The 26,079-nt window shown below is 54.4% G+C and overlaps 1 protein-coding gene across 17 annotated transcripts in view; it reads left to right on the forward strand.

The window, feature by feature from the left end:
* AGAP1 (ArfGAP with GTPase domain, ankyrin repeat and PH domain 1) overlaps positions 1-26,079 on the forward strand; it is a 554,841-nt gene that overhangs the window by 190,569 nt on the left and 338,193 nt on the right. For 12 of the 17 annotated variants that reach the window (XM_023259842.2, XM_045034666.1, XM_023259835.2 and 9 more), the window contains exons 3-4: positions 5,488-5,575; positions 6,278-6,289. In XM_023259842.2, coding sequence (XP_023115610.1) covers positions 5,488-5,575; positions 6,278-6,289 — 100 coding nt within the window. The remainder of the gene's footprint in view (positions 1-5,487; positions 5,576-6,277; positions 6,290-26,079) is intronic. The other 5 variants (XM_023259844.2, XM_023259845.2, XM_045034665.1 and 2 more) reach the window with 1 other exon arrangement.

Below are 26,079 nucleotides of genomic sequence, written 5' to 3' on the forward strand. Positions count from 1 at the left end.
TCTTTGCAACCACACCTTGGAGCACCTGTAGTCTGCACATTCCCCGTGTTAGGTTGGAGGGAAGGGACCAGTATAACTTTTAAATAATCATGTTCTTTGTCACGTAAGCAGCATTTGGGAGAAGTATCTGTGTGTGTGTGTGTGTGTGTGTGTGTGTGTGTGTGTGTACACACGTATGTGTGTATGTTCGTGTTTATATGTCCGTGCAAGTATACATACCTGTATACACATGTATATACCTTTGCGTATGTGCACGTATTTTTGTGTGTGTGCATGTGTGTATGTCTGTATACACAGATGTGTGTGTATTTGCCTGGGGTATTTATATGCATGTGTGTGTGTATGTAGATATGTATATGCATATGCATGTGTAGGTGTGTGCTGTGCGTGCGTCTGTATGTTTATATGCAGACACGTGTAGTTGTGTGGTATACGTATATGTTTGCACCTGGGTGTGGCGTGGGCGTCCACTTTGAGCCACTCCAGCGTTGGGCCCTGATGATAGCACACGGGCAGGCAGGCCCTTCTCGTTCACTCCCAGCAGTGACGGGTGGCTTGGGCACAGGCCCGCTCGGTTCTCCCTGCCCCTCGCGCTCAGCCTTTCCCTTCCTGTGCCCTCTGTCCCGAGTTCCGTGTGGCTTTTAGCAGCTCCAGCCTGTGTGCCAGCGACCCCCCCCGGAGGCCCTTGGACGCCTTCTCCCCCTGGGCCCCAACCTCAGTGGTGCTTTGTGGGTGACCCAGGGCAGGGGCACGACCCTTTGGTTGTCTCACTCCTGAGATGAAGAGACGGAGCCAACAAGGAACATTCTGGACCTGGAACAGAGGATATGTAACTTTTGTCACCAGGAAAACCATGTTTTTAAACCGAAGAAACAAAGGATGACGCGGGAAGGCATGCTGAGATCTGTCCGTGCGGTCTCCGTACCCTCCTGTCCCCTCCTACGTGCCTGTCCCTGCTGCCACCGCTGGGTGTCCTGGTCGGGGGACATCTTGTCCCCGCCGGAGCTCTGACCTTTCTCTGCAGCACCTGCCAGCGGGTTTCCTTCCTGGTGGGAGACGTAAGATCTGTTGGTCCCACCCCCTTCCCGAAGCTGGGCTTCTGCCTTGAAACGGCCACCTCTTTCTGCTTCGCGTTTTGTAACCACGGTACCTGGCACAGGAGTGGTCCCACCGGGTGCCTTCAGGAGACGCCCGTCGAATGAAGTTTGTCGGCGGCACTGTTGCTGGGAGGTTTGGGGGAAGATGGAGCAGTTGCAGATACGCCCCCACTCCCGTGAAACCGCCAAGAGCGCCTGCATGGTCCGCGATCAGAGCGCCGGGACGGAGTGATGCTGGGGTGGCGGTGACGCGGGCCGCGCCAGGAGGCGCTTGCTCTGCGCAAGGCATATTGTGAGGGCGTCCATGAGCATCTCGCGCTCACCCGCCTGCTGCCCACGACTCGGGTACCGTTGTTACCCCTGTTTCAAGATGAGGAAACGCCCTCCGAATCCTGAGAGTCTCCCCACGAGCCGCACACAGTCAGCAGGTGGCGGACCTGGGATTTGAACGTGGTTTGCCCTTCTGCACCAGCGGGAACCTCCTCCGTCTTGCTGCCCAGGCTGCTGGCCCCACGTAGCCACTGGGCGCTTGCAGGGTGGCCCGTGCGACTGACGAGCTGAGTTCAAACTTTTCGTTGACGTTCAGTCAACTTAAATCGAAGGAGGCGAATGAGGCCGGCGGCTCCCCTTGTGATGGTGTTACAGTCTGACTGTGATCCTTGAGTGTCGAGCTGTCTGATTTGGGGAGTTTGGGGGGGGTTCTGCCGGAGCCCCCATGTTCGTGCCGGCCCGTAATTGAGAATGGTCACTCCTAAAAACTGGTTTTCTGCTGGTGTTTCAGAAGCATGTAATTTCCTGGAGTGAATGCCTCGAGGTGTAGGAAGGGTTATGTTCGGAGGCAGCATGGATCCGTGCTCCTGAAGGGTGACTGTTTCGAGGCTTGCTAGAACGTGCCAGAGGTTGACTACATCCCGTGGATGAGGAACCAGGACTCTGCCTTCATGCGGAGGAAGTTCTCTTTGTCCTGCCCTGTGTGTGGATGGACAGACCCCGGCGGGACAGCCCTGCTCCGGTCAGGGAGCCCTCCCGCCGAGCAAGGGCAGCTGCCCATCCTCAGCAGGTCCCTTCTGTGCCGAGGAGTTCTCCGCGTCTCCAGAAAGTGCTCCTTTGTTCAGAGGCAGCCCCCCGTGCATCCACAGGGCCGCCGTTGTTCCGCGCCCTCGCACGACATCCCCCGAGACAGGTGGCCCCTTAGGTCAGCGCCTCCGGGATCCCTGACTTCTGTGTCACAGACGCAGCAATTAAATGACATAATCGCAAGCCTCAAGTGGACTCTTTATGTGATATTTTGCAATAAATCTTCTGGAATCTGTCAGAGAAGAGAATCTCAGTGTTGGCTTTCTTTTCAAGCGTGGTGGTACCATGCCTCATGTTTTCTCAAGTTGTGTTCTGCTTGGGTAATCAATGATCAGTTGCTCTTGGATCCGAACGCGGGTCACCGTCCTCGGGCGGCAGGCAGTGGGTGCTCCCTGCTCACATCTGGGCAGAAACAGGAAATACGCCCTCGATGTCTCGCCCGCAGAGGGAGCGTTAGGCACTTGTCACACCCTCCTGTGGGCTTTCTTTGGATTCCCAGCTGGGATTTTTATTGACGGCCTTGATTTTCTTTTCAACAAACTGCACTAAGTTTAGCAGGTAAGTGGTGAGGTTTAGGATGACAGAAAAATCAGTCTGAACAGAGACGGTGCTCTTTCCCTCTGGTCACTGGAGAACGTGGAGCAGTGGCCCTGACGGTCGGGGCTCCTCCCCAGGGTGCAGGGCCCGTGGCACCGTGACGGCGTCTGTCTGCCCTCGTGTCATTTTCCGCACGCCTCACCCGTGCTCCTGAGCGGCTCCGTATGAAGCCCGTAGGCGAGGGTGAGCGGTCGTGGAACCCGGAGGAGCTTCACCGCCTAAAAAGCGTTTCGTCCCTTTTTATTTCCTCCTCACAGCCGGCTGTTTGTTTCCGCCAGTGGTTCAAATTAACACAAGGCCCATGGGGTGCCGGTAGAAGTCTCCGGGGTGGCCTTCCCCCCGCCACCCCCAAGACTCATTGACTTTTCTCCTGAAGGGGAAGGTTACTCTCTGCAGAGCACTGTCGTGTGAGGAGGAAGGAATGTGCCACACGCAGGAAGCACAGACCGAGCAGTGTTTGATTTTGAGCATTTTCCTCCTCGGGAAAGAGAAAGTCTAATCTTAATTAAAAATTTAATTTTGCGGCACGCTGGTTTGGGTTTTCTCAGCATGAGCTGACAAACAGCAGGTGCCCTTGAGCAAAAGAATAATTAATAGGTAGAGATTCTCGGCTTATAGAGGCCCCAGGTAAAAAGAAGACAGGAGTCCCGTCGGAAAGGGAAACATCTCTATCTCGGGTCTGCCCACGTCACCTGGCTTTGTGCCCCGGTAACAAAGCATCTCTGTTTGTCCTGGTGCTGGGGCCGCTCACTCGTTTGCTCATTTACGCAGCGGGTGCCGTTGGGAGACTCCCGGGCCGGGTGTAGCACTGGGACCCAGGGGACAGAGACCCAGACCCTGCCCTTCGGAAATTGTCAGCGTCTCCGACAGACCCGCATAGTGATGCTGGTAACACAGAGGTCACGAGACGGCATTGTGAGGAGGGCACTAAGGGGGCTTTGAGGAGAGGTTCCCGGTTGAGGCTGTGCTTTAGGAAGGCTTCTCGGAGGAGGTGACCTCTGAGCCGCTTGCTGAGCAGTGAGCAGGAGTAGTATTTCAGGAAGTGATTGATGAGGAAAGGTCCAGGTGTCTGGAGACAGATAGCAAGTCCTGTCAGGGCGAGGCAGTTTCCAGGAGTCTCTCTGCTATTCCTGGGGTGAAGGGGGGAGCCTGTAGACAGACCAGCTAGCATCTGCCCTGGTGACCCAGTGTGACTGGGAAAGTGCTCAGGAGCACCAGGGCTCCACGGGAATCTGGGATGGTGTCCACGTTTCCGGTTTGAGAAGCCTGGCGAGGTGTGGCCATAGAGGGTGACGAGCAAACCGGGGCGAGAACGCGCGATCTGGACGTGCTGGGGTTCGAGCACCAGCTTGGGTGGCGTGGGGTGCATGCGGACGACTGGTGGGGGGGCTGGAGAACGAGATTTGGGAACAGCAGGTTGGTCCGGGAGGGCGGGACGTGGCCAGGCGCACCGGGGCCCGAGAGTCGAGACTCTAGAAGAAACCAAGAGACCTGGAGAGCGCTCACGTGGGCTTAGCAGGAATCTCAGGAGGACGCTCGGGCAGGAAGTTTGGAGAAAGCGCGTCTGGTCTGTGGCTTCCGGTGATGGGCTGGGTCAGGAGCAAGAGGGAGGCTAGCGCTTTTAGGAATGAGGTCATCTCTGACCTCAGGGCCAGCGTCCCTGTGGCTCTTGGATCAGCACTTGACATTGTGAAGGTCGAGGGCGGGACCAGGAGGGCGGGAGCGCAGCTGTGAGCCTGGCCCTGGTGGAAAGGGGAGGCAGGCTCGTAGGAGGCCACCTGCGTCCGGAGGCAGGGCTCTGGTTTTGTGTTTCTGAAAGAATTGATTTGGGCGTGCTTAAACGCAGAGAGGAGAGATCTGGTGGGGAAGGTACAGTTGCTTAAACGCAGAGAGGAGAGATCTGGTGGGGAAGGTACAGTACAGGAGGGGGGTCGCTGATGGGCTGCTTGCAGAGAAGGCAGAGGGCGTGAGGTCCCCAGCACAGGCGAAGGGAAGCCTTCCCAAGGGGCCGGCTGCCCTCAAGTCCCTGTGTCTTCGCTGTGCTAACAGGGAGCTTTTCCTAGAGAAGGTATCATGCGGGCCACACTGCCTGCCGGGTTCCTGGTGTTTTACTCCATTTCAGCCTTCTGTCTTGCCAGAGCAGTGGCCCTCCTGACTCTCGATGGGCATTTTTAACCCAGTCCGGACCCCTCTGCTGCCTTGACCGTGGGCCGAGCCCCTGCAGCCCCTCCCCCACACCTTCCTCTCTCGATGTTTCTCAGCTGGCCTGGCTCCAGAACCACCCCCCGAGTCTGGTGGAATGTACCAGAATACCCTTCTCACCCCCATTTTACTCTGTCCTGGACCGCGCCCCGTTCGACACAGCAAACCCCGCCCGGGACGGTTAGGGTGCGCAGCCCGTATCGACGGGCCGACTCAGCCTACGCTCTCCCGATAGACCCGTGGCACACGGTGTCGGAAGAAGGCCGCTGTCTGTGGGTTCACATGGCGTTGACGCCCTCTGAGCCGGCAAGGCCGATGAGAGCAGGAGGTGCAAACGGAGGGCACGGGAATCTCTTCCACTTGCGGAGGAGAATTTAACGAGCCGGGTTCGGGCCCTCCAGCCGCTGCTTGCCTATGGTCACGCTCAGACTTACGTTTTCCCCTCCCCCTGTTTGCAGATCGACGAGCAGAGTGATGTAATGATACTGAACGGTCGTCCGATTCTTTGTTTCAGGGAATCGTGGGTAACCTGGCCAGCGGAAAGTCGGCCCTGGTGCACCGGTATCTGACCGGCACATACGTCCAGGAGGAGTCTCCCGAAGGTACGCTGGGTGGCAGGCCACGTCAAGCTCAGGAGCGTTTAGCTTACGAAAGTTTTCTGTAGCGTATTCTAAATCGTTACTATGATGCATCACACGTTTTGAGAAAGAATAAAATACCAGGCAGTGAAAGTCCTTAGGTATGTTGTTTCTTTTGTAGTATTTTTAGCTAACTGATGCTATTCTCTTTGGCATTTGGAGCCGTAGAGTAGAGCTTTGAAATGCTGTTGAATTTATCTCTTATCTAGCAGTCCTGGCGTTTCAAATGTTAATCCAGGGTCACCCCTTTAAACGTGACTCGGACATTTGTCTGTTCCGGATACTAAGTGTGTACATAATCTGCACGTACTGTTACCTAGTGGTAGATAGGAGCCTCTCAGGTTACCACCACCGTATGTTTGAGTATGTTTCCCCCATATATTGTATTCTGAACATTTAAGAATCATTTTGCATGAGAGTAAGAGATTTCTTTTGCCATTAGGCTTTTGCTTCTTCAGTTAACATGTTCACATTTTATTTTTTGCTTTAAGTAGCGTTAAGGCAGTGACAGGAAGCCACGTAATCCCTGTGTTCTTTAATCCACGTAGCGTTCACAGGAAGTTTTCTGAGTTCTATTTTCTCTCCGTGTAACCTTTTAAAATCCAACTCTGAGACACTGAATTTCTGGTTCCTTCTTTTTCTTACTGGCTGTTCCATTCTTTGCAGATATGGACGCAGGTAACTATACATTTCCTTCATGGCAGAACTTGTCTTGTTGGAAGAGAGAGGAGAGACACAACTTCGCACTGTAGTGTTCCCTCGCCTCCTCGTTCTGTGTATCATCCAATTTTGTTTCATTTCATCCTTTTATTTCAGTTAAACATTTCACCCTGTTTTGTCCCTTAGATGTCTTCTTAGCAGTAGTCCTGAGTAGCTTCCCATGTTTCCTGTAACACCTGTTCTAGCATTTAACTCTTGTCCTGGATCCCGTGTAACCATTCAGAAGAGTCTGGAAGGCTGGCGTTCTGGGGCCCTTCAGGGCTCTGCCGTCACTGTGCAGAATTTTGCAACCCTGTCATCACGGCCTCGTGGTGGTCACCTCAGGGAAAGGCCCGCTTTTCCGTTACCCGTGTGGAGAGGGGGGTTTAGGGAGATGGGTCGTGGAGGCTCCTGGGCAGGGATCGAAGGGAAGCAGGGTGTCTATCCGATGGAAAACGTATATACCTGCTAGAAAATGGCATGGTTTGGAGACAGGGGTCGGGGCGGGGGGGGGGGGGGGCGGTGCAGGGAGGAGAGAAGGTTCCAGGTCTTTCTGACGTCTTTCCTGGGACCTGTGCCTGAGTCGTGCTGGTGTTGGATTTGTTCCTTGGTATCTGAGCGTGGAATGTGGCCATGGTCGTTTTGATTCCATCTGGAGAGTCGGAGCGTTTTTCTCGGGCTTTCTACTCACGCGTCGCGGTTAGGCGTTGTATAGGTCGGTGACCCCAGATGCCGAAGGACTGGCTGACCTGACCTCAGATGATCCCCTCCTCCAGTAAACCCACTCGCGCTCTCCTCAGATGCTCTGATTTCCACCAGGGGCCGCCGGTGACGTGGTGTGGGCCCCTGGTTTTGCTGCCAGTGCTCTGGCGTTGGGACACCAGTCCCTGAGCTGTGGATGCCGTTCTCGTCCCCACGTGGTGCTGTTTTGTCATTATTGTAGCTTCTGCTGGTTTCCCACTTGCTGTTTTCGGTTTGTTCCATCACATTTGGGCCTGTGGTTTCTTTGCCGGGGGCCCTTATATTTTGATGAGCGTGAAGGCATTTTTCTTGAACGTTCATACTTCAAAAGTAAAATTTGTACCCAGTGGGGTGACTTAAACCGTGGTCTCTAATGAACCCACTTCCTTGACACCTTTTACTCTACTAAAATTTCATGGCATCGCATATAGTTATAAAAGTACGTTATTTTAAAGGAGAGCGTGTGACTACACCAAAGGCTGTCCCTGTCCTCGTCGGCAAAGTCTCATCCCCCCTCCCCTCCTCCAGTGGCGCCTGTGCCCAGGGCCCCCCGGACCAGGGGAAGGACTGTCAGTGGTCTTTTCTCAAGGGCTCAGCCCACCTGTCTTCTCATGTGACCCCAGGTCATGGGTGGGGTTGCCAGGTGGGCCCTAGTGGACCAGTGTCAGGGCCTCTGGCTGCAGAAAGAACTGGGGCAGGTGCCCCCCTGTGCCTGGAAACCCCATAAGCCCCAGTGAATCTTTGTTTCCCAGGAGCTGTCTGCATGTGCCTTTGTGGAACCAGGCATGTGGCCATGTCTTTGCCTGTCATGCAGGGGGACCAGGGAGCCACCCCCCACTTCCTGTCCACTTGCCTGGGCCTCTCGTGCAAGGGCACCAGGGAGCCGCCCCCCACTTCCTGTCCACTTGCCTGGGTGAGTTTCAGAGCTGCAGGAGAATCCGGTTGTTTCTGAAAGGACACGAACAAGGAAAGCCTGGGTCTCTCGCCGTCTGGCCACACTGAAGTTCTTTCTCACCACCAGGGAGTCTGTACCTGGAAAGTAATTATAGTTCTTGTCGGATGTGTTAACATCGACCGAGTGCCTGTGCCCGCCTCATTGAGAAGCTTTACGCTCAGAACGTTCTGGAGTCGGGACGTACCAGAGTCGTTGCCCAGGTTTACGGAGCACGTCCGAGCAACGGAATCCCGTCCCACGAGTGTGGATGGCAGGTGAAGCCGATTAGAGCTCAGCCCCACCTGCCACAGCTCACAGAGGCCGGAGGTCAGGTTCGAGGGCAGCTAGCTGCTGACGGGCATCTCCATCGCCACGCTGGGGGTGGTGGCCTTCGGGTGAGCTGCAAGGCCTGTCCACTGCTTCTGGCTTGTCCTCCTTTTCCTCTCGCAGCTGCCGGGGGACCAGCTGCCTCTGGCCGCACGCGGGCAGTGACTTCAGGCACGAGGATTGTTGCTGCCGGGACTGTGAGGTCTGCTTGCGCACCTGGCGCCCTCCTGGAGCTCTCCTGTTCCCACCTGGTTGTCCCTTGATTTAATTAGCGTGCAGTGTCCTTTAGCGTCAGTCTGACCTGTCACAGGATCTGTAGGTTGCTGGCTGTGTGAGGTGGCGAAGGCCTGCTGTTTTCAGACGAGTGTGCTCTCCGTAGAAAACTCTGGCATGGGATGACCCCAGACGTTTGCCGGAACGTACTTTGCATCAGACTGGTCGTAACTGGGTTTCCGAGGATAACGGCTGTTGTGTTTTAGTCGTGTGATTCCTTCTCGCTGGTATTTTATCCTCGTAGTAGAGAGCGTTGAGCAACACGTTTTCGGTAATTTTAAAGATGCAGTTTAAATGAGGGACGGATTTAAATATTTTGTGTATTTTTTTTTAATTAGTAAATTAGCAATGCAAAAGTGGGCAGCTCAGCAGGGAGCCAGTGATTCCATCAGAGGAATCCAAGGAGTAAAATTTTGTGCAGGCGGATATCCGTTCAGCCGTGCGTGTGCATGTGTGTGCATGTGTGTGCGTGTGTGTGTCTGAGTCCTAAGGCCGCCCTGACAAATTACTACAAACCAAGTAGCTTAAATCAGCAGAACTTCACTGTCACGGCTGTGCAGACCAGAAGCCTGAGATGAAGGTGTTGATGAGGTTGGTTCTTTCTGGAAGGCTCTGAGCGGGAGTCTCTTCTGTGCCTGGCTGCTGACAACCTTCGGCTCCTTGGCTCGTAGACCCATCACTGCAATCTCTGTCCCTTTCATGCGACGACATTCTTCTGGTACCCTTGTCTCCGTGTCCAGATTTCCCTCTTTTCGTGGGAACGGCGGTCACTGGGTGTAGGGTCCCCCCTCACCCCCCCGTTCTCTAGTCTGACCTCATTTTCATCACATCTGCCAAGACCCTCTTTCCAGATGAGGCCGCGTCACAGGTGTCGGGGGCCAGGACTCGAATATCTCTCTTGGGGGCTGGACTCCAACCCACGAATGACCCTCCGTGTTTTGCGCACACGGTGTGTAAGCAGAAGCCGCAGTCAGCGCCGTGAAGTTGCCCTGTTCCCTCCCGGGGCAGGAGGAGCGAGGGGCGACCCCTGCTCTTCCCGGAGCCTCACGGACACGAGACGAGCGTGTGTGTGTGTGACCTTCACACCTCTGATGGGAATTTCACGGCTGCCGTTCCCCTGCAATAGAGACAAGATGAAAATGACCCCTTTGCTCTCAGCGCCCTATTAATGGCTGCGAATTAGAATTGTGAATGGTGTTTTGGGCATGGAATTAGAGTCTCCACCTCGTGTAGGTGCTTAATATTCACGGTGCATCCCTCCTTCCCCACCGCAGACCTCCGTGACCGCCATTCGGCGTTCAACTCTCTCCCCTCAAAACTGAGAAAAGGAAAACAGGAGAGGAAACCAGGCTCTCCAGGGTCAGTGGGAATTTGATGGACACTGTGGACCTGCCCCGAGCCACTTGACCCCCGGGCGGGCTGGAAGATTGTGGGCTGTGGCGTCCCGGAGACGCTTGGAGCTTTGGAACGGAGTCATTCCCCTGAGACCCTGTCTCCGTGACATCCCTGCGTTCTTCTCCCTCATGCCGTGGGCCCCGCCGAGCTGTGCGGATGGCTCGTGCCGAAGCATCTGGAGCCCGGGGACCTCACACCCGGAGCTGCCTTTGTGTTCGTGGGGTAGGAGACGGGCCCAGAGCTGAGATGAGACTCGGCTGTCTGGTGGATTGAGTGGGAGATTATAAGGTGGGTGGAGACAGGCTTAAGGATGTCCGTGGACCCTCCCTCCTGCGATAATAAGATTAACTGCTCTTCACTAATTTGTCAAGGAAGTACCAGAACCAAACAGGGCGGAAGGTGCCAGGGTATCCGTCCCTAGTTGTGGGTGTCATGTGCAGCTGGACAGTTCTCTGGTCACTGCCCCCTGCAGCAAGGGCTTGCTGGCGGTAAGGTCCCCGCGAGCTGGCCGTCCCTCCCCCGTTCCCGCCCGCAGGACTCTGCCCACATCGGTCTCTGGGCAGCAGATAGGTTCTCAGGAGCACATGTATCCGAAATAGTTTTTTAATGAATGTTTACTTAGTTGCTTAGAAACAAACCATGTGGTAAACACTTAGCCATATTTTCTGGGACACATGAAATGTGTTTAGGCCGTCTGCCCCCCAAATCCTTTCCAAATCAAATAAATGTGAAAAAAAAAAAAACAATTTTTGTCCGCTACCACTGCTCAACAGATGTTAGGGCTTATTTCTAAACACGTCTTTTTGTGCTGTTTAACGTTCCAATGAAAAAATCTGTAAACTCTAATAAAAGTTGAGTTGTTTTGAAGCCCAACCATTTAAATGTTTTCAACAAAATTTTACCATGTTACTCGTAACCAAGTGATTATGTGTACATGATAATTTTTTAACGAGGATTATCTGTAAACCTTAAGATGACGAGCAGCCTGCCAGTAGGTTGGTTTAATAGATCGAGCAGAAGTCCGGTCTTTCACATTCCCTAACTATTTCAAAGCAGCCTCTGACCGTGGAAGTTTCACTGAGCTCTCCTTCCTTCCGTCCATGAACAGTCCGTTAACTCTGTCCTCTCCCAGCTAGGCCATAGGGAGGCTTAGGTGATGTTGTCCAGAGTAGGTGAAGGCTACTAAAATTCTTAGTAGAGCCACCAAGAAACAATAAAAGAGAGGCATATTCTCTATGGAAAAGAAAGCTGTAAACTAAGAATAAGGAGGGGGTGCCTGGGGGGCTCGGTCGGTTGAGCGTCCTGCTTCGGCTCAGGTCGTGATCTCGCGGTTCGTGGGTTCGAGCCCCGTGTCGGGCTCTGTGCTGATGGCTCGGAAACAAGAAACTGCGGGGCTACTGAGAGTCGCTACCTTCTAGATGGAGAGCAGAAGGGCCTCCTGGGTAAACAGCTATACTTCGCGGCAGCGACCGCTGCGTGGCCGGGTGAGTCTCTGAGCACCCAGAAGGGGGCGTGCCGGCTTGTGCCACGGGACTCGGAGCCCCCACGCGGTCCAGTGCATGCTGTCCGCACAGCCTCTGCCTTCCTGAGCCCCCTCTTGACGTCACACGTTGTTGTCACCACACCGTTTCCTTACTAGGAAAGAGGAGAGGAGGACTCGTTTGTTGCAATTACAGACGATTTTTTCCCACGGAGAGGTTAGCACCAAAGGTGTTTTTTTAGGGCTTTAAACGCGTGACCTTTGCACTGCAAAGGAGAAAACAGTCACTGGGTCTGTCAGAGCTGAACCCCCCCCCCCCCCCGGCCACTTAGGTGCCCTCGCCCTCGCCCTTTGCCACATCTGTCCCCGTCTTGGGCCCAGATTCTTGTCATCTTGGCAATTGACGCCCATCCCAGGGAATCCGAATGGCAGTGGGACCGTCCGCCACTGGCCCGGGCGGCGCCTGCCCTGGTCTGGCAGCCACGGGGTCCGTGTGTGTTGTATTAGCCTAGACCCTCGAGCGGAAGGGACGGACTAGATGAGCAAGTTCAGTGCGCCTAAGTAGAGCAGAGATTGATTTACTTGAGGACCGGGAGCAGCGGAGGGCGTGGGTTTAGCTCTGGAAAGTCCCTGCTGATCCACGTAAGCTCGTGAGGAACCGCCTCTCCCACTTCTTGCCCCCGTGGGCTCCATGCTCAGCTAGGTCTCCCCCCTTGGTGGCAGGCAGTTCGTGGGTGGCCTCGTGACCCCGTGATCCTTAGTGTTCACAGCAGATGGGGGAGGGTTGATTGTTTCTCTCCGTGGCTGCAGCAGCCGGTCAGACGCGGCCCCGGCTGCCTTGCTGGAGCCCCGTGCTCCTCCTATGTTGTAACCACTGGGGGGCTCGTAGCTCTTCTCCCCTGACTCACGGGTCAGGCGTCTCTGTTTGCACTGTGACAGCCAGGTGCCCTGGAAATGCCGCGGGCACGGTTGAACTCACCCCAGCGCTGCCCCTGGCGGATCTCTCCCTGTGACTCCTGCAGTGTCCCTTTGGCTGCGGACCTGGGGCTTTTCGGGCATTGCTTTTCCTTCTTGGTTTTCAGGGGCACAGAGCTTTGGAATGTTAGGCATTTGTTTGGGTCCTAAGGTAGCAGCTCTCAGAACTGATTTCCTGCACCCCCCTCCGCACTGTCCTCTTAACTCACCACCTCTCCTTCCCCCTCGCTCTGTTGCATGGGTCCTGGGAAATGGGAGAGATCACATACCTGTAACCATTCCTCGGCTAGGGCGATCTGACCATCGGGGCGGAGAGGTTTTCTGTGGAAGGCAGTGCAGAAAGGGAGAGATCCCGGGCCGAGGCCAGCCTTGGGGTGAACAGAGAAGAGGGTGAGGGACACACTGTGCCCGGGGCAGAGAGGAGGATGCGGGAGAGGGAGGCGGGGGTTGGGAGAAGCTCCCTGCCTGGTCGTGGGTCAGGGTGGAGAGGAGGCTGGGAGTGAGCTTGAAAGTACGGAGCTGACCTTTCAGTCGTGGCCGATTAGAGGTGGAGCTGTCAGTGTCGTCGGCAGAAAACGTTGCATCCCGTGAGACCACACTCGCTTGACCTCACGGCTCTGAGCGCGAGCTCCCCTCTGGGGTCGTGGCCAGCTCCAGGGGCAGGACTCTGGAGGGAGAGTAGAGAGGGAGGTAGAAGTCAGCAGCCGTGAAATAGGCCAGGTGCCAGGAAGAATCCCTAGGGGAGTCTGTGGTATCCTGAAAGTGCCCTTGAACTCACCTCCGGGTCCTGTGCTCCTGCAGGAGTCAGGCGTCTCCGGCCTGAGGGCAGGGCATCCGCAGGAACCGGCCGTGTGCTCTGGGAAGGACCAGGTCCGGTCGTGTGTGTGTACACGCGTGCACACGTGCACAGCTACCAGTGGCTAAAGGTCACAATTTTGTATGGTCCACGTGAGTTCGCAGACGACCGACCCAGGGCAGAAGCGAAAACCAGATTCTACTTCAGCGTCGTGTTTTACCCATCCCGGCCGGCTTCCTGGAGGTGGTGTGTTAGGAGACTCTGAGGCAGGACCCAGTTCAGGGAGAGTATGAAGCGTGATGAGGAGGTGATGCCTGGCCTGGGTCTGGAAGCTGCTCGTGTTCTGTTCCCGTGGCCCCGGGGAGCACCGGGTGCGGCTGGCATTCGTTACCCTTTTCTGAGCCCCGCCCCTACATTTTTCTTAAAAGCGTTTTGTTTATTTTAAGCCATAACGTCGCAAACAAAAGAAGAAAACAGCTCTTGCTCTTTGAGGGCCACTTGAGTCTGTTGATGGTGTGGAGAGTGTGGAACCCCCGGGCTTGCGGACAGACCGTCTCTCTTCGTACTGCAGGACGAGGGGAGCGGGTCCGGGCTGCACCGAGCAGGGGGTCAGCGCCCGGCCCAGCATGGGTGGGGAGGGGAGGGCCTGTCAGAGTGCGGGGTGGGGGGGGGGGTCCCTGCATCGCCTGGCAGTGGGTCAGGGCAGTTGCTCTGTGAGTCTGGGGGCCCTCGTGAGAAATGGCTGATGTAGGAGCCTTCTGGAGGCAGTCGGGGAGGCCTGAAGGGCCATTGCTGGAGCCTGGCTCTGGAGCGGGGTGTGGGGACGAGCTCTGGAGGCCGGAGCTGACGGACGGACGGATGGATGGAAGGAGCTGCGGACACCATACGTCCAGGCCCCCCATGGCCCCGTCAGGGGTGCTGGCTGCTCGTGGTTCGTCCGGGGCCCTGCGCCCTGGCACGCTCTCCGGCCTGGGCCGGCGCCCGACTGTGCCCCAGTGGCCGCTGCAAGCTAATCTCGTTCCGGGATGTTCCAGACGCAGCTTCCTGGGCCTTGCAAGGTCAGCTTCGGCCTCAGAGGCAGGGACACACAGGGACCCCCCCCCCCCCCCCAATCAGTGAGGGCGCCCGGGGCAGTTCTGTCTCCTGCCAGGCCTTGGTGCAGCCCCGCCCACGCTCCGTGCTGGCCACCTCAGGTGTTCTTGGGGACGAAAGCCTCCCTCTATCAAGGATGGAGACAGGCCTGGACGCAGAACCTCCTGGACTCCTTCCATTTAAGTAAATACACTGTTTCCATGGGACTGTAACAGTTGCAGAGAGGAGCTGGAAAACAGCCGTCTGAATCATAACGTGGACAATGTGCAGGCGTCGGCATCAGCATCAGAAATGGCAGAGGTGAGACGGACTCTCCAGCGGGGCTCCCTCACCCCCTGCTCGGGCTGTTACGCCCATGAGCTGAAAGACTTGTTGCTTTTTTAAAGCTTTGTAGAAATAAGCCAGTAAACACCCAACAGGAAAGAATACGGCCCACGGCACCCGATACGCTTATTACCTGGCCCTTTACAGAGACAGTTTGCTGACCCCTCACTCTGCAGAGCATAGAGATGACGTCAGTTCGTTGAAACATACAGGATTTCTTGGTTTCTCCGTAGGGTCCCATCTAACAGCAGCCTTTTTTAATTTCTTGAAGCAGATACCTGGCTGATGATCAAAGAATGGTGAGGGAGCATTCCTTAAAGATGCTACTTTTACGTATTCGGTTCTAGGATTGCGTATTTTAAAATAACGTCAGTTCGTTGAAACATATAGGATTTCTTGGTTTCTCCGTAGGGTCCCGTCTAACAGCAGCCTTTTTTAATTTCTTGAAGCAGATACCTGGCTGATGATCAAAGAATGGTGAGGGAGCATTCCTTAAAGATGCTACTTTTACGTGTTCGGTTCTAGGATTGCGTATTTTAAAATAGAGTTTACGTGATGACAGCTTATGTCTTTAAGGGGAGGTTATTTTCACACGGGTAACACTAGCTGAGAACAAGGAGTCTGAGGGACTGAGAGGCCATCAGCCAGCGCGCCCGGAGCTGTGTTTCCCCGCTCGCTGTCGCTCACGTCCTGACCCTCCAGCCCTCGACACGCACGTCAGGCCCCGGGGGTGTCGCCAGTCCAGGAAGCCTTGTTTAAATATTCCGGGCGGGGAGTTTGTGCCCAAATCTGCAGTGCTCTCTGTACCTTTACGTTTTCTTAATGCTTAAAATAAATGTGCAAAATATTAAAAATAAAGCAACCACCAGTATATTTTACCCCAAAGAAACAAACCTGCAAGACTAAATATACTTTGTTAGGTGTCACCACACAAGCTATTTCAGGGGCAGCAGTGGATGCTGGAATGTTCAGGCATGACCACAGCGGTGGGTACTGGAACATTTGTAATAAACAGTTTACTGATTTGCTCATAAGTCAGCAGGGCCTGTCATTATGTGACTGCTCTCTCTAGACGGCAGATTCGGGACCGGGCGCCCCAGCCCCGGCCCCATCCGCTCTGGGTTCTGGGGGCAGGCTCTGCACCTGCTCATGGTGCCCATCCCCCTCCCCCGCCCATCCCCCACCAAGCCTGGCCCTTCTTCCCCGCTTCCTGTCCTGCCCGCTGTCCTTGACAGTAAGTCCATGAGGGCACAGGTTCTGTCTTGTTCCCCCGCTCCCCGGCACCGACGCTGTGCGTGGCCCCCGGTGGGGCTTGCTCAGTGCTAGTGGTGGTTCAGGCCAGGGTTCGGTCCACCCGGTGCCAGGAGGAAACGCAGAATTGGCCAGGAAGCAAGTCCCGAGTGGAGCCGAAGGAGGGGATCACACATGGCGACACCCGCGACGCGCCTGCTGCCAGCGAGAACCAGAGTGTCATCGGAGTGCAAATCGGATGCGTTCTGTCCCTTTGTTCCCTTATCACTTGCTCACGTGGAAGCCTGGGCTGAGATTAGAAACGCAACCTTATGCTTAGGTGAGAGTCTCTTCTGTTGGGAGAGACTTGGAGCATCTTCTCTGTCGCGCATTTGGAGAAACGCTGTAGAGGACTTGCTGTTTCGTGAGCTGTTTCGACTTTTGTTCTCCCGGGTCTTCTGGAACACGTGGAGTTAGGACCACGTACGGGGCAAGTCTTGGTTCTCCTGTGCGAATCGGAGCATCGTCTGCGGCCGTCTGGTTGCTGCTGCCTTGGTGCCCCCTGGTTTCACCGAGTTTGCGGGGTGAGCCCCTCTGAGTGTGAGTTTGCCTTTGGAAATCACAGAGCTGTCATTGTGACGTGGCGGTTTCTAGCTGATGTGTGCGAGGCCCCTGTGACGTTTGAGGACCCTGACGGGCAGCTGGCGTGACCTAGCTGGTGCGCCCTCCCCATGGCCGCAGGGGCTGCCATTACCTGAGTTTTCACAGGAACCACTCAAGGTGGGGGCCCGGGGTGGGCCTCGGTGGCGGCTGTGCGTCTGTTCCCCTTTGTTGCTGGAAGCACCCGCACCCAACCTCACGACTTTGCAGATCGCCGGCTGGGCTCAGGGTGCTCGGGAGGAGCCGGGGTCCCTGCGTGTGCTGAGCTCTGCCGTCCACTGCAGGTGCCTGACCCCTGGCACTGAGTTACTGGGGAAAATACCGGGTTCATGGGAGGAGGGCAAGTGAGCTCTGGGCTTTGGGTCCTAGTTTCTCCAAACAGGAAAATCCCGAGTGTGTGGCGCCAGGGAGGACTGAGTAGGTCCGGTGGGGGGGGTAGGAGGGGCGGGCTCTGAGCCCAAGAGCCAGTCGAGTGCCGGAGGAGGTCTGGCTCGTGACGCCAGGGCTGGAAACAGAGGCCGGACCCAAGGCTAGAGGCCCGGGTGGTCGGCATTATGCCTGGAGCGTGCGGTGAGGGCAGGCGGGCGGGAAGTCATTCGCACGCACGGCGTTCCCCGCGTCTCCAAGCGGACCCCGGACACCTGCAGAAGGAGACCAGGTGCCTTGGGCTCTGTGGCCCCCCTGCCTTCTGGAGTTGATGACAGCCCAGAGCTGACCTTCTGGTGCTCTTACCACAGAGGACTTTGGGGGCGGGGTGGGGGGGAGGGAGAGTACTATCGTATTCTAGAGAGTGCTTTTGTGCGGTAGGGGGAACCCATAAAACTTAATGAGAATGCTGCCGGGTCTGTCACTAGATCTTGAAAATGGGAGACTGGCCGGGGCCACCCACCCCACACACCTGCCCGGAGTTGCTAGGTTTATTTTAGCCTTAAAAACGACATCAGCTGGGGGAGAGAACTCTCCCGTAGGTTTCACATATTACACTGCTGGTGTTCGTATTCCTCGGAGCCCTTGGAAGCTAAGAGTGGGGAGACGAGAACTTTTGAGTAGCAAAACCGCTTCCACAGACGTTTAATTTTCCACCTTCTGCTCGAGCAGCAGCTGCGGATTTCCACAGAGCCCCTGAGTGGGGCCCGTGGCACGTCGCGGGGGTCCACCGGTCCCACTGCTCGTCAGGGGCGGCAGAGGAGCTCTGTGCACACGAAAGAGCGCCTCAGCTTCTCCGGTTCCAGCGTCCCGTCTGCCTTTCCGGCCGGTTAATTTTGCTTTGACCTTTGGCGTGAGCTCAAGAAAACCTGAGCTGCCCGAGTGACACTTCAGAGAAGTACCTTAGCGACCTGTGTGCTCTTTCGGGGCGCCCTTCCAGTGACTAGATCCCGGAGCGTGGAAGGAAAAGGAACGGCTGTGCTTTCACAGCCCCCACCTTGCAGTAACCAGGGCGAGCGCTCTCCTTGCGCAGAGTCGTCCAGACGGGGCCCCCTACGTCACGGCCAGCACTAGACGCACCGTGACCTACCCCCGAGTCCGCCGGCGAACTGTTCTCAAGTGACTTCTGTCTCACGGAAGGCTGTCACCACACCTGTGCCCGGCTTGTCGGTCATGAGCAAGCGGGACGGGTCCCGTAGCGTGGCAAGGCGCTCGTCCGCATAGATTTTAGGCGCAGACACGTGCAGGACAAGGTTTCTAAAAGGCCAGTCTGAAGCCGCCGCTCTCCTGACATTCCAGAAGGTGGGTGTCTGAGTTTACATCGGAGTCTGCCGGACACGCTCAGATCTGTGTGCACCACGTACCTGATTTGTTGTGAACTGTGATACAGTTCCAGGACCAGTTGTGCGTATGTGAAAATGCTCATTGAATCGACCATGTAACAAACACTTGTTTTTAATGTTTGTTTATTTTTGAGAGCGAGAGAGACAGAGTGCGAGCAGGGGAGAGGCAGAAAGAGAGGGAGACACAGAGTCCGAAGCAGGAGGCTCCAGGCTCTGAGCTGTCAGCACAGAGCCCGACGCGGGCCTCGAACCCACGAACCGTGAGATCACGACCTGAGCTGAGGTCAGACATCCAACCGACTGAGCCACCCCGGCGCCCCAAATTGACCATTTTTAAAAAGCCTGGCAGCCTCTCTGGACAGAAGGCCTTTTGAGTAGCTTTGAAACCCTGCTGCTTGCTGAGAAACCCCACCTTTGCCGGCTGGGGCAGTGTTTTGTCAGGGCCCCTGTTTTCTTACTTTGTTTTTTGTTTTTAATGTTCGCTTATTTTTGAGAGAGAGCACATTTGCATAAGCTAGGGAGGGGCAGAGAAAGAGAGGGAGAGAGAATCCCAAGCAGGCTCTGAGCTGTCCGTACAGAGCCCAACACAGGGCTCGAACTCACAAACCATGAGATCATGACCTGAGCTGAAACCAAGAGTCGGACGCTTAATGGACTGAGCCACCCAGGCGCCCCTGTTGTCTCATCTTTAAAGTGACGTGGAGGGTCTGTGTCACTTTTTCCTGGAACATCCTATGGTCTCTTGATTAGCAGATTCAGATCTTTTCTGCATTTGTGGAAAATTCCTTTGCATTTTATCTCTGAAGGGTCTCGTAGTTCTTTCTGGAGGAATTTGTTGTTAGCGGCCATATTTATCCTTTTGTCTGACTGGTCTGCCTTCCTGTCTGCTCACTTGTGCCCAAGGACTTTATCTCCAGCTTGCTGATCTCTCTCACCAGCTGTTTTATTTCAGGCTGTCTCTGTCAGAAGCTCAGCTTTGAGCAGTGTCTCTTCTGTTCCGTATGTTTTTCAAATCTTACTCATTTGTTCCAAAATGTTACGCTGGTTCTCAGTTCTAGAGGTTTCCATTTCATCTCCTATTGGAAATTCTCACCCCTGGCATTCGTGTCGTGTGGAAAGCCTGTTCTTGAGCTGCGTTAGAGAGGGAAGCACTCGTGATGGGTTTCCTTCTGCTTTTTGAGTTTTGTTTTCATCTGCATTGGCTCTTGTGTTCTGCGTGCTTCCTTCCTGTCTCCCTTGTCGCCTCCTCCCGTGTTTCCCCCAGTAGTGTCTTTGCATGATGTCCTTACCATTTCTCCAGCCACCTGCTCCTTGGGCGTCTGGCCACACCTTCTCTCTGCTGAGACTAGTGCTGTCCTGGCTCTGCTCTGGGGTCCCTGCAGGGTCCCCAACACTGGCTGGGGCCACCGAGGAGGCTTCTCTCATTCCAAGTCAGGTATGGGGTGTGGAGAGCCCCTGACCATCTGGTTTCCTGTGGTGGGAGTCACCCCCAGTCTGAGTGTCCTGCACCGGAGGGCTGGACCGCTCTGCCCACATTGCCACCAACCAGACCTCGGCCCTGCACGCAGATCCCCTGCGGGGAGGTGCTTCGGCCACCTCCCTGAGGCTGGATGTTATTTTCCTGGAGAATGCAGTATAAATGCATCATCCCGCCCTTCCCGTCCCTTTCCTCTCCCCTCTCGGGGAACCACCTCCAAACCACGGTCCCAGATGGGCTCTGCTTTTCCTGTGAATGTGCCAATGTCCTGATCCGGGCTCTCCGCACTCATGGGGTGGTGGGGGTGGGGGCGGAGATGGACTACATATTGTCATTCCCCAGGGGCCCCCTGCATCCTGGAGCTCTTTTCGCCTCCAGAGAGCCTGAGGGCCGTTCACATCTGTGGTTGTGCTGCCACATTTCTTCCTCTGCCTTTTGGGGGGGCTGTTGTTGACCCCTGGGGTGGGGAGGGGGTGGGAATTAGGAGCCCTGTCCTGCCCAGCCCTGGAGTCTTCCTTCTCATCTTAGGGCCACTGTTTTCGCGGTTTTATTACGAAGCTACACCTCTTTTCTCAGTGGACAGTGAATGTTCTTCCTCCTGCTGCTTAGTTTCTTCCCTTCGTTTTATTAGGAATAAAGCAAAGGCAATCCAGTGATAGCGAAGTTCAGATCTGCCCTCTTAATCTAGAACTTTGACTTCTTTCCTGATCTTCCTTTGTTATTTTACTTAGATCTGGGTGAAATGGAGTCACGAGAGACCACGGCCTGCCCAAGGAAATACCGTGTCCATGCTTAACCCCTCTTTTTCCTGGAGTCATGACCCTGAGCGTTCACCCAGGGAAGTATTTAGCAACCACCGCATTCATCCGCTGGTCCGTTTCTGTAGTTGCTACTTTTTTTTTTTTTTTTTTTGTAAACAATGTAGGTTTTAAAAAAAATTGGCAGAGGCAGTGAAATCTGACTCTGTTAAATTTTGTCAACTAATACGTTACCAATGAAACTTTTTTCCTAGCATAAAAATAATACACGGTCCAAACAAAATTCCTTTTAAATGTCACAGTACAAAACCTCTGTAAAACCTCCATGTTAATAAGTTGCTGCCTTTGGTATCTTCATCACACTTAAAAAGACAAAGTCAACTTCAAAAAATTTCTGGCAAAAAAAAAAAAAAAAAGAGAAAAAGGGGCGCCTGGGTGGCACAGTCGGTTAAGCGTCCGACTTCAGCCAGGTCACGATCTTGCGGTCCGTGAGTTCGAGCCCCGCGTCGGGCTCTGGGCTGATGGCTCGGAGCCTGGAGCCTGTTTCCGATTCTGTGTCTCCCTCTCTCTCTGCCCCTCCCCCGTTCATGCTCTGTCTCTCTCTCTGTCCCAAAAATAAATAAACGTTGAAAAAAAAAAATTAAAAAAAAAAATTTCTGGCATGTTCATGATGAATTTTTTTAATGTTCTCCCAGGGAGAAAGAAAATCCCAGTCTTTTTCAAAGTGTCCCTCTCATTCCACTTGTCTTAAATAATTAGGAAACAATAAAATTTGCAGATACTCGCTCTGTTGGGGCCATGCGGAGAAGAACACTTCAGGCGAATGTTAGGAAGGTTTTCATGGCCGAGAGTGTCTACGTGGTGAGCGCAGGGGGCTCAGTCCCTGATGTGTGTCCCAGCCCGAGCCACAGCCCGTGATTGCTGACCGGCCCCGAGGCCAGCTTGTGCCTCCGGGAAGCCTCTACGTGGTGAGCGCAGGGGGCTCAGTCCCTGATGTGTGTCCCAGCCCGAGCCACAGCCCGTGATTGCTGACCGGCCCCGAGGCCAGCTTGTGCCTCCGGGAAGCCTCGGGTCCCAGCCGCGTCCTTATCAGAGGCTAGGACGATGCCCCTCCCCTTTCCCTTGGAAAAGGGAAATGATGTACTCTACAGATGCAGGTTGAAAGTCAAAAATCGTTTTCATCCTTTGCCAAAGCATGAAAAAGTGAAGATTAAAATCCACAGGAGAAAAACAAACAAACACGGTGAGCCGTTTTCTGTTTCGTGCTCTCAGTACAGGGCTGATCTTGGAGCTGTGGGCAGAGCAAGGACAGGGCCATCCCCCGTGTTCCCAGGTGGCCCCTGGGTGCTGGGAGATTGCGCAAAGGCTGCGAGGCTCATCTGTGGCCTGGGTGGTGTCACGTGCACCCTGTCTGAGCAGAACCTCACGTGGGAGAGAGGAGTGCAGGGATCTCTGGGCACATCTGGGTTTGGGTTTCCTTCCTGCCACGCGCTGGCGTGGGGGCTTGGTCAGCGTCTGACCTTTTCCTCCCCAAGGGCACGAGGATGTCAGTAGTGATGTTTGTGTCCTCGGCAACAGCGGAGACCACGTGGGAAGAAGAGTGCTTTGTGATCTATTGCGTGTTCTAGGTCTCTGTTACTAGCATTGCTTTCTCTTGCTCAGAGAACTGTTAATGATACATTAATAGCTTTCAGTCCCATCAGACAAAGTGATAGAAACAGAAATGTCAAATATCCGTTGGCAGTGATCACTCCCAAGAAAGCTTCTTTTTAATAGGAAAATTTAGTTTGCTTTTTTCCCCCCCTTAAAGCAGAATGACAACACAGATGAGCACTTAGACCTCTCCGTGTAAATCGCCCTCCACTGTCGATCGATCCCACCTACCGTGAATTAAATATTAGAAGGAACCCAGGTCCTGCTCAGGACCAGTTGTTTTACTCACCCTCAGCATCCCAAATTTAAAACTGGTTCCCAGGAATGAGAGCGGGACTCCGTTTCAACCTTGAGACCTTTAGAGTAATTGATCACGTTGGATCGTAAGAGACTTCCTCGAGTCTTTTTGAAAGACGTGTAGAATTGCCATATTCCTGGTGTGCTGTTCACAACACACGTACATCCGCGTCCCTGTTCTTGAGAGGTACGGTCCGGTCCGCCTCTTACCCGTTTTGGGAAGAAATGAAGGGGACTCGCTTAAGAACGCAACCTCAAGGGCACACGGAGGTAAACAGGGAAGTTTTCTGGGAAGCCTGAAAACCTACCTTTGGGTGAACCAGAGAAATCACTAAATCGCACGTGAGGTTGAGTTCGGACAAGAAGAGCCGCACGTCTCTGCCGAGTGCTTAACGTGGTGCCGTTTCCCCCTGGTGGCCTCACTACATCTTTGGAAGGAATGGAAATAAGGGACGAGGGGCATCGGTTTTCTGTTCTCGTGGACATGTCCTCACGGGAACGGGGCCCTGGTGCCACGGTAGGGCCGGCAGATCAGCAGCTGTGTGTGGGCTCTGTGGCCCCCGGGGTCGGCTCTCCCCTGCCCCCCGCGCCCTCTGCACCTGTAGACAGGTGTGCCGGGCCAGACATCTGTTGATGGTTTCCACGACGAGGTCAGGTTGGGGGACACTTTGGAAAAGTAACAGTAATTTGATGTTACATCATGATATCCGGCAGCCCCAGAAAGCTGAGCGGCACCCGCATAATAAATGCGGATTATCGTGTTGGCTGCGGGGAAGACTGGGCGCTGAGTGCTAGGAACACAGAATTGGGTCGCGTAGACCTGCAGGAAAGTAATTGGAAATTGGAATATAAAATAAGCATCAACACATCTACATGAAAAGCGAAGTAGGTTGTGGCGTTGGTGGTGCCCTCTAAGATTTTGGGAGGAAAAGGGACCAGGTGGTGTGTTCGAATTTAAGCAGCAAGAGTGGTGGCCTCTGCTGAATGCGGGCCAGTGCGGAGCAACACGGTTTCCTCCTGAGGCTTTGCCCCTTTGTTTCTAAAGTAAACGGTAGAGGGGTGCCCGGCCAGCTCAGTCGCTACAGCTTAGGACTCTTGATCTCAGGGTTGTGAGTTCAAGCCCCACATTGGGTGTAGAGATTACTTTAAAAAAATAAGATAAAATCTTTAAAAAAAAAAAAGATCCATAGAAAATGAGCTTTATTTCCATGCCAGACCACGCCTCCCCAGTACACAGTGGCCCCATGCTAGTCGAGTCTGCTGATGATCAGTGGTAGGAGCTTATTTATCTATCACTTTTACTGACCCCATTCTTAATGCTTAAGCACCTGGCTGAATTTTATCTAATTGTTAAATCTTCAGGTTCATAGCAGATGCATAGGAGTATTTAATCTCTTTTCCTGAGGTATGTATAGTACCAGGAAAAATAACATCAGCCAATCACAGGAAGCTAATATCTGTAGTTGTAAAGTATTGAAAAGACATACTAATTATATATCGGGGGGGGGGGGGATGTAAAGTGATTTTAGAGTTGGGAGGGGTCTTTCCGGGTGGAAGAAAGGATCACCCTTCCTTTTAGAAGGTCTAGAGTCCTTTGCTGAGGTTACAAAGACAGGGATTATGGAGGAACCAACAGAGGGGTCGGTGTAAACCCTTCTTGACTTGAATACGATGATTGAACCATCTGGAAGCATCATTTGTGAACAAGGCTCCACAAACACACATGAAGAGAAGAGAACGAAAGAGTTGGTGTGAAGTTCACCCCGCAGGTGCCGCGGAGCAGGGCGTCCAAGGGGGAGGTCCTCAGTCAGCCCCACGCCATTCCGGGAGGACCGGGTGCTGATGCCCAGTGGGTTCTTGCTCCCTGGAGAGGTTGGGGGGGGGGCAGCTGGGCGGCGGAGGGATGCTGGGACTTGGGGAGCGGGTGTGGTCCCAGGGACAGGCTCCGCTGCTTCCTTCCTGCCCGGAGACGACCCGGACTCGTGAGGAATCGGATGTGTGTGGCCAGGATGCCCAGGGCAGGCCTCTGTGCACTTGGGTGCTGGGGGCTCAGGGCCTGCTGGCGGGGAGGCAGGGTCCCAGGGCGAGCGTGGGCTCGGGGCCAGCTCTGCGGCCTTGTGCGGTTCCCTCAGGTTGTGGGGTGCTGTGGGGTGGGCCTGAGGCTGAGAGCAGGTATGAGGCAGGCAGGAAACTCGTGCGGAAACCTAGCTGAGAAGCCTGGGTGATTTCAATGGATATGGACAGTTGGGATGGAGAGAGAGAGAGAGTGTGCAAACTCATTCTGGGGGATGGCGGACCACCAGGACAGAAACTTGGCATCAGAGCATATTTTAGCTTGCCAGGGCGGCTGTCACAATGGGCTACGAACTGGGGCGCTCGGCACAACATAGATTTGTCCTCCCGCCACGCTGGAGGCCAGAAGTCCGAGCTCACGAGACAGACCTGTTCCAGGCCGGTCTCCTGGCTTCTCGTGGTTTGGGGGCATCTTTGGTGTTTCTTGGCGTACAAAGCCCCTGCCTTCATCTTCACCAAAATTTCCCCTTTCCTAAAGGCACCAGTCATTGGTTAAGGGGCCCATCCTGTGCTACTATGAGCTCATCTTAACGCCTCACATGTGCAGTGGATTTATTTGCAACTAAGATCACATTCTGAGGCACTGGGCGTTAGGACTTCAGCGTGTGAATTTGGGGGTGCACAGCTCCATCCATAATAGCAGTAATGCACTGCATGAAATTGATGTGGCTCTTTTAGGACGTGATAATTAGCCACTTGCAGATTGCGGGATGCTTGATGATCACCGGGGTTTTTAAAAATACCCGCTGGGACACCAACGGTGCCATGCTGCTCGGCTGCCGTGCCCACCAAGAAACCACTGGTCTCCGTTTCCCTTAGCACAGGCAGAACTCTGTGGCCGAAAGGACATGCAAGGTGCCGCCCAGACCAGTCCCTCCCAGCAGAGGGCCCCGCTGATGTGACATCACATGACCTGCCTTGAAACCACTCAGCTGTGAGCACAAGTATTTTCCTGTGATGTGAGGGCTTTAAAAACGTGTGTCAGATCTTCTCTCGGCAGACTTGGTCTGAAGTGCACTGTTAGCTCGGGCAGGTTCGCGGTGACTGTCACCCTCATTCAGGAGCCTGGATCGAGGCACCAGGAACCAGAGGAGAGATTTTTGAATTTGTAAACAAATACCTGTTGGTTTTCCCGTGTCGCTCTCAGTATGACTTGTCAGACCTCTGGCAACAAGAGGGGAAGAAAAAGGCTTTTCCCCCCCGTACAGATTTCGCATCTGACATTGTGTTTTCACGAAAGGCTGAATTCAGTTCATCTCGCCAAGAAATAGCGGGTTCTTTTAAGTTGTAGAAAATACAGAAGTGATATTGATTACTGCTGCAACTTGGGCTAACTTTTCTATTACAAGTAGGTTTATTAAACGTTAAGTGTGTCTTTTATAAAAGCACGTGATGACCCCTGGCAGAAACTTTGAATATCGCTAGTAATAATTGCCAATGGCACTGCCCTTCAGGTGGGCGCCTACCCGCAGGATGAGGTGGTCCCATTTTACAGCTGGGGACACTGAGGTAGAG

Source organism: Felis catus, chromosome C1, assembly GCF_018350175.1.
Source record: "Felis catus isolate Fca126 chromosome C1, F.catus_Fca126_mat1.0, whole genome shotgun sequence".
Classification (NCBI taxonomy): Eukaryota; Metazoa; Chordata; class Mammalia; order Carnivora; family Felidae; genus Felis; species Felis catus.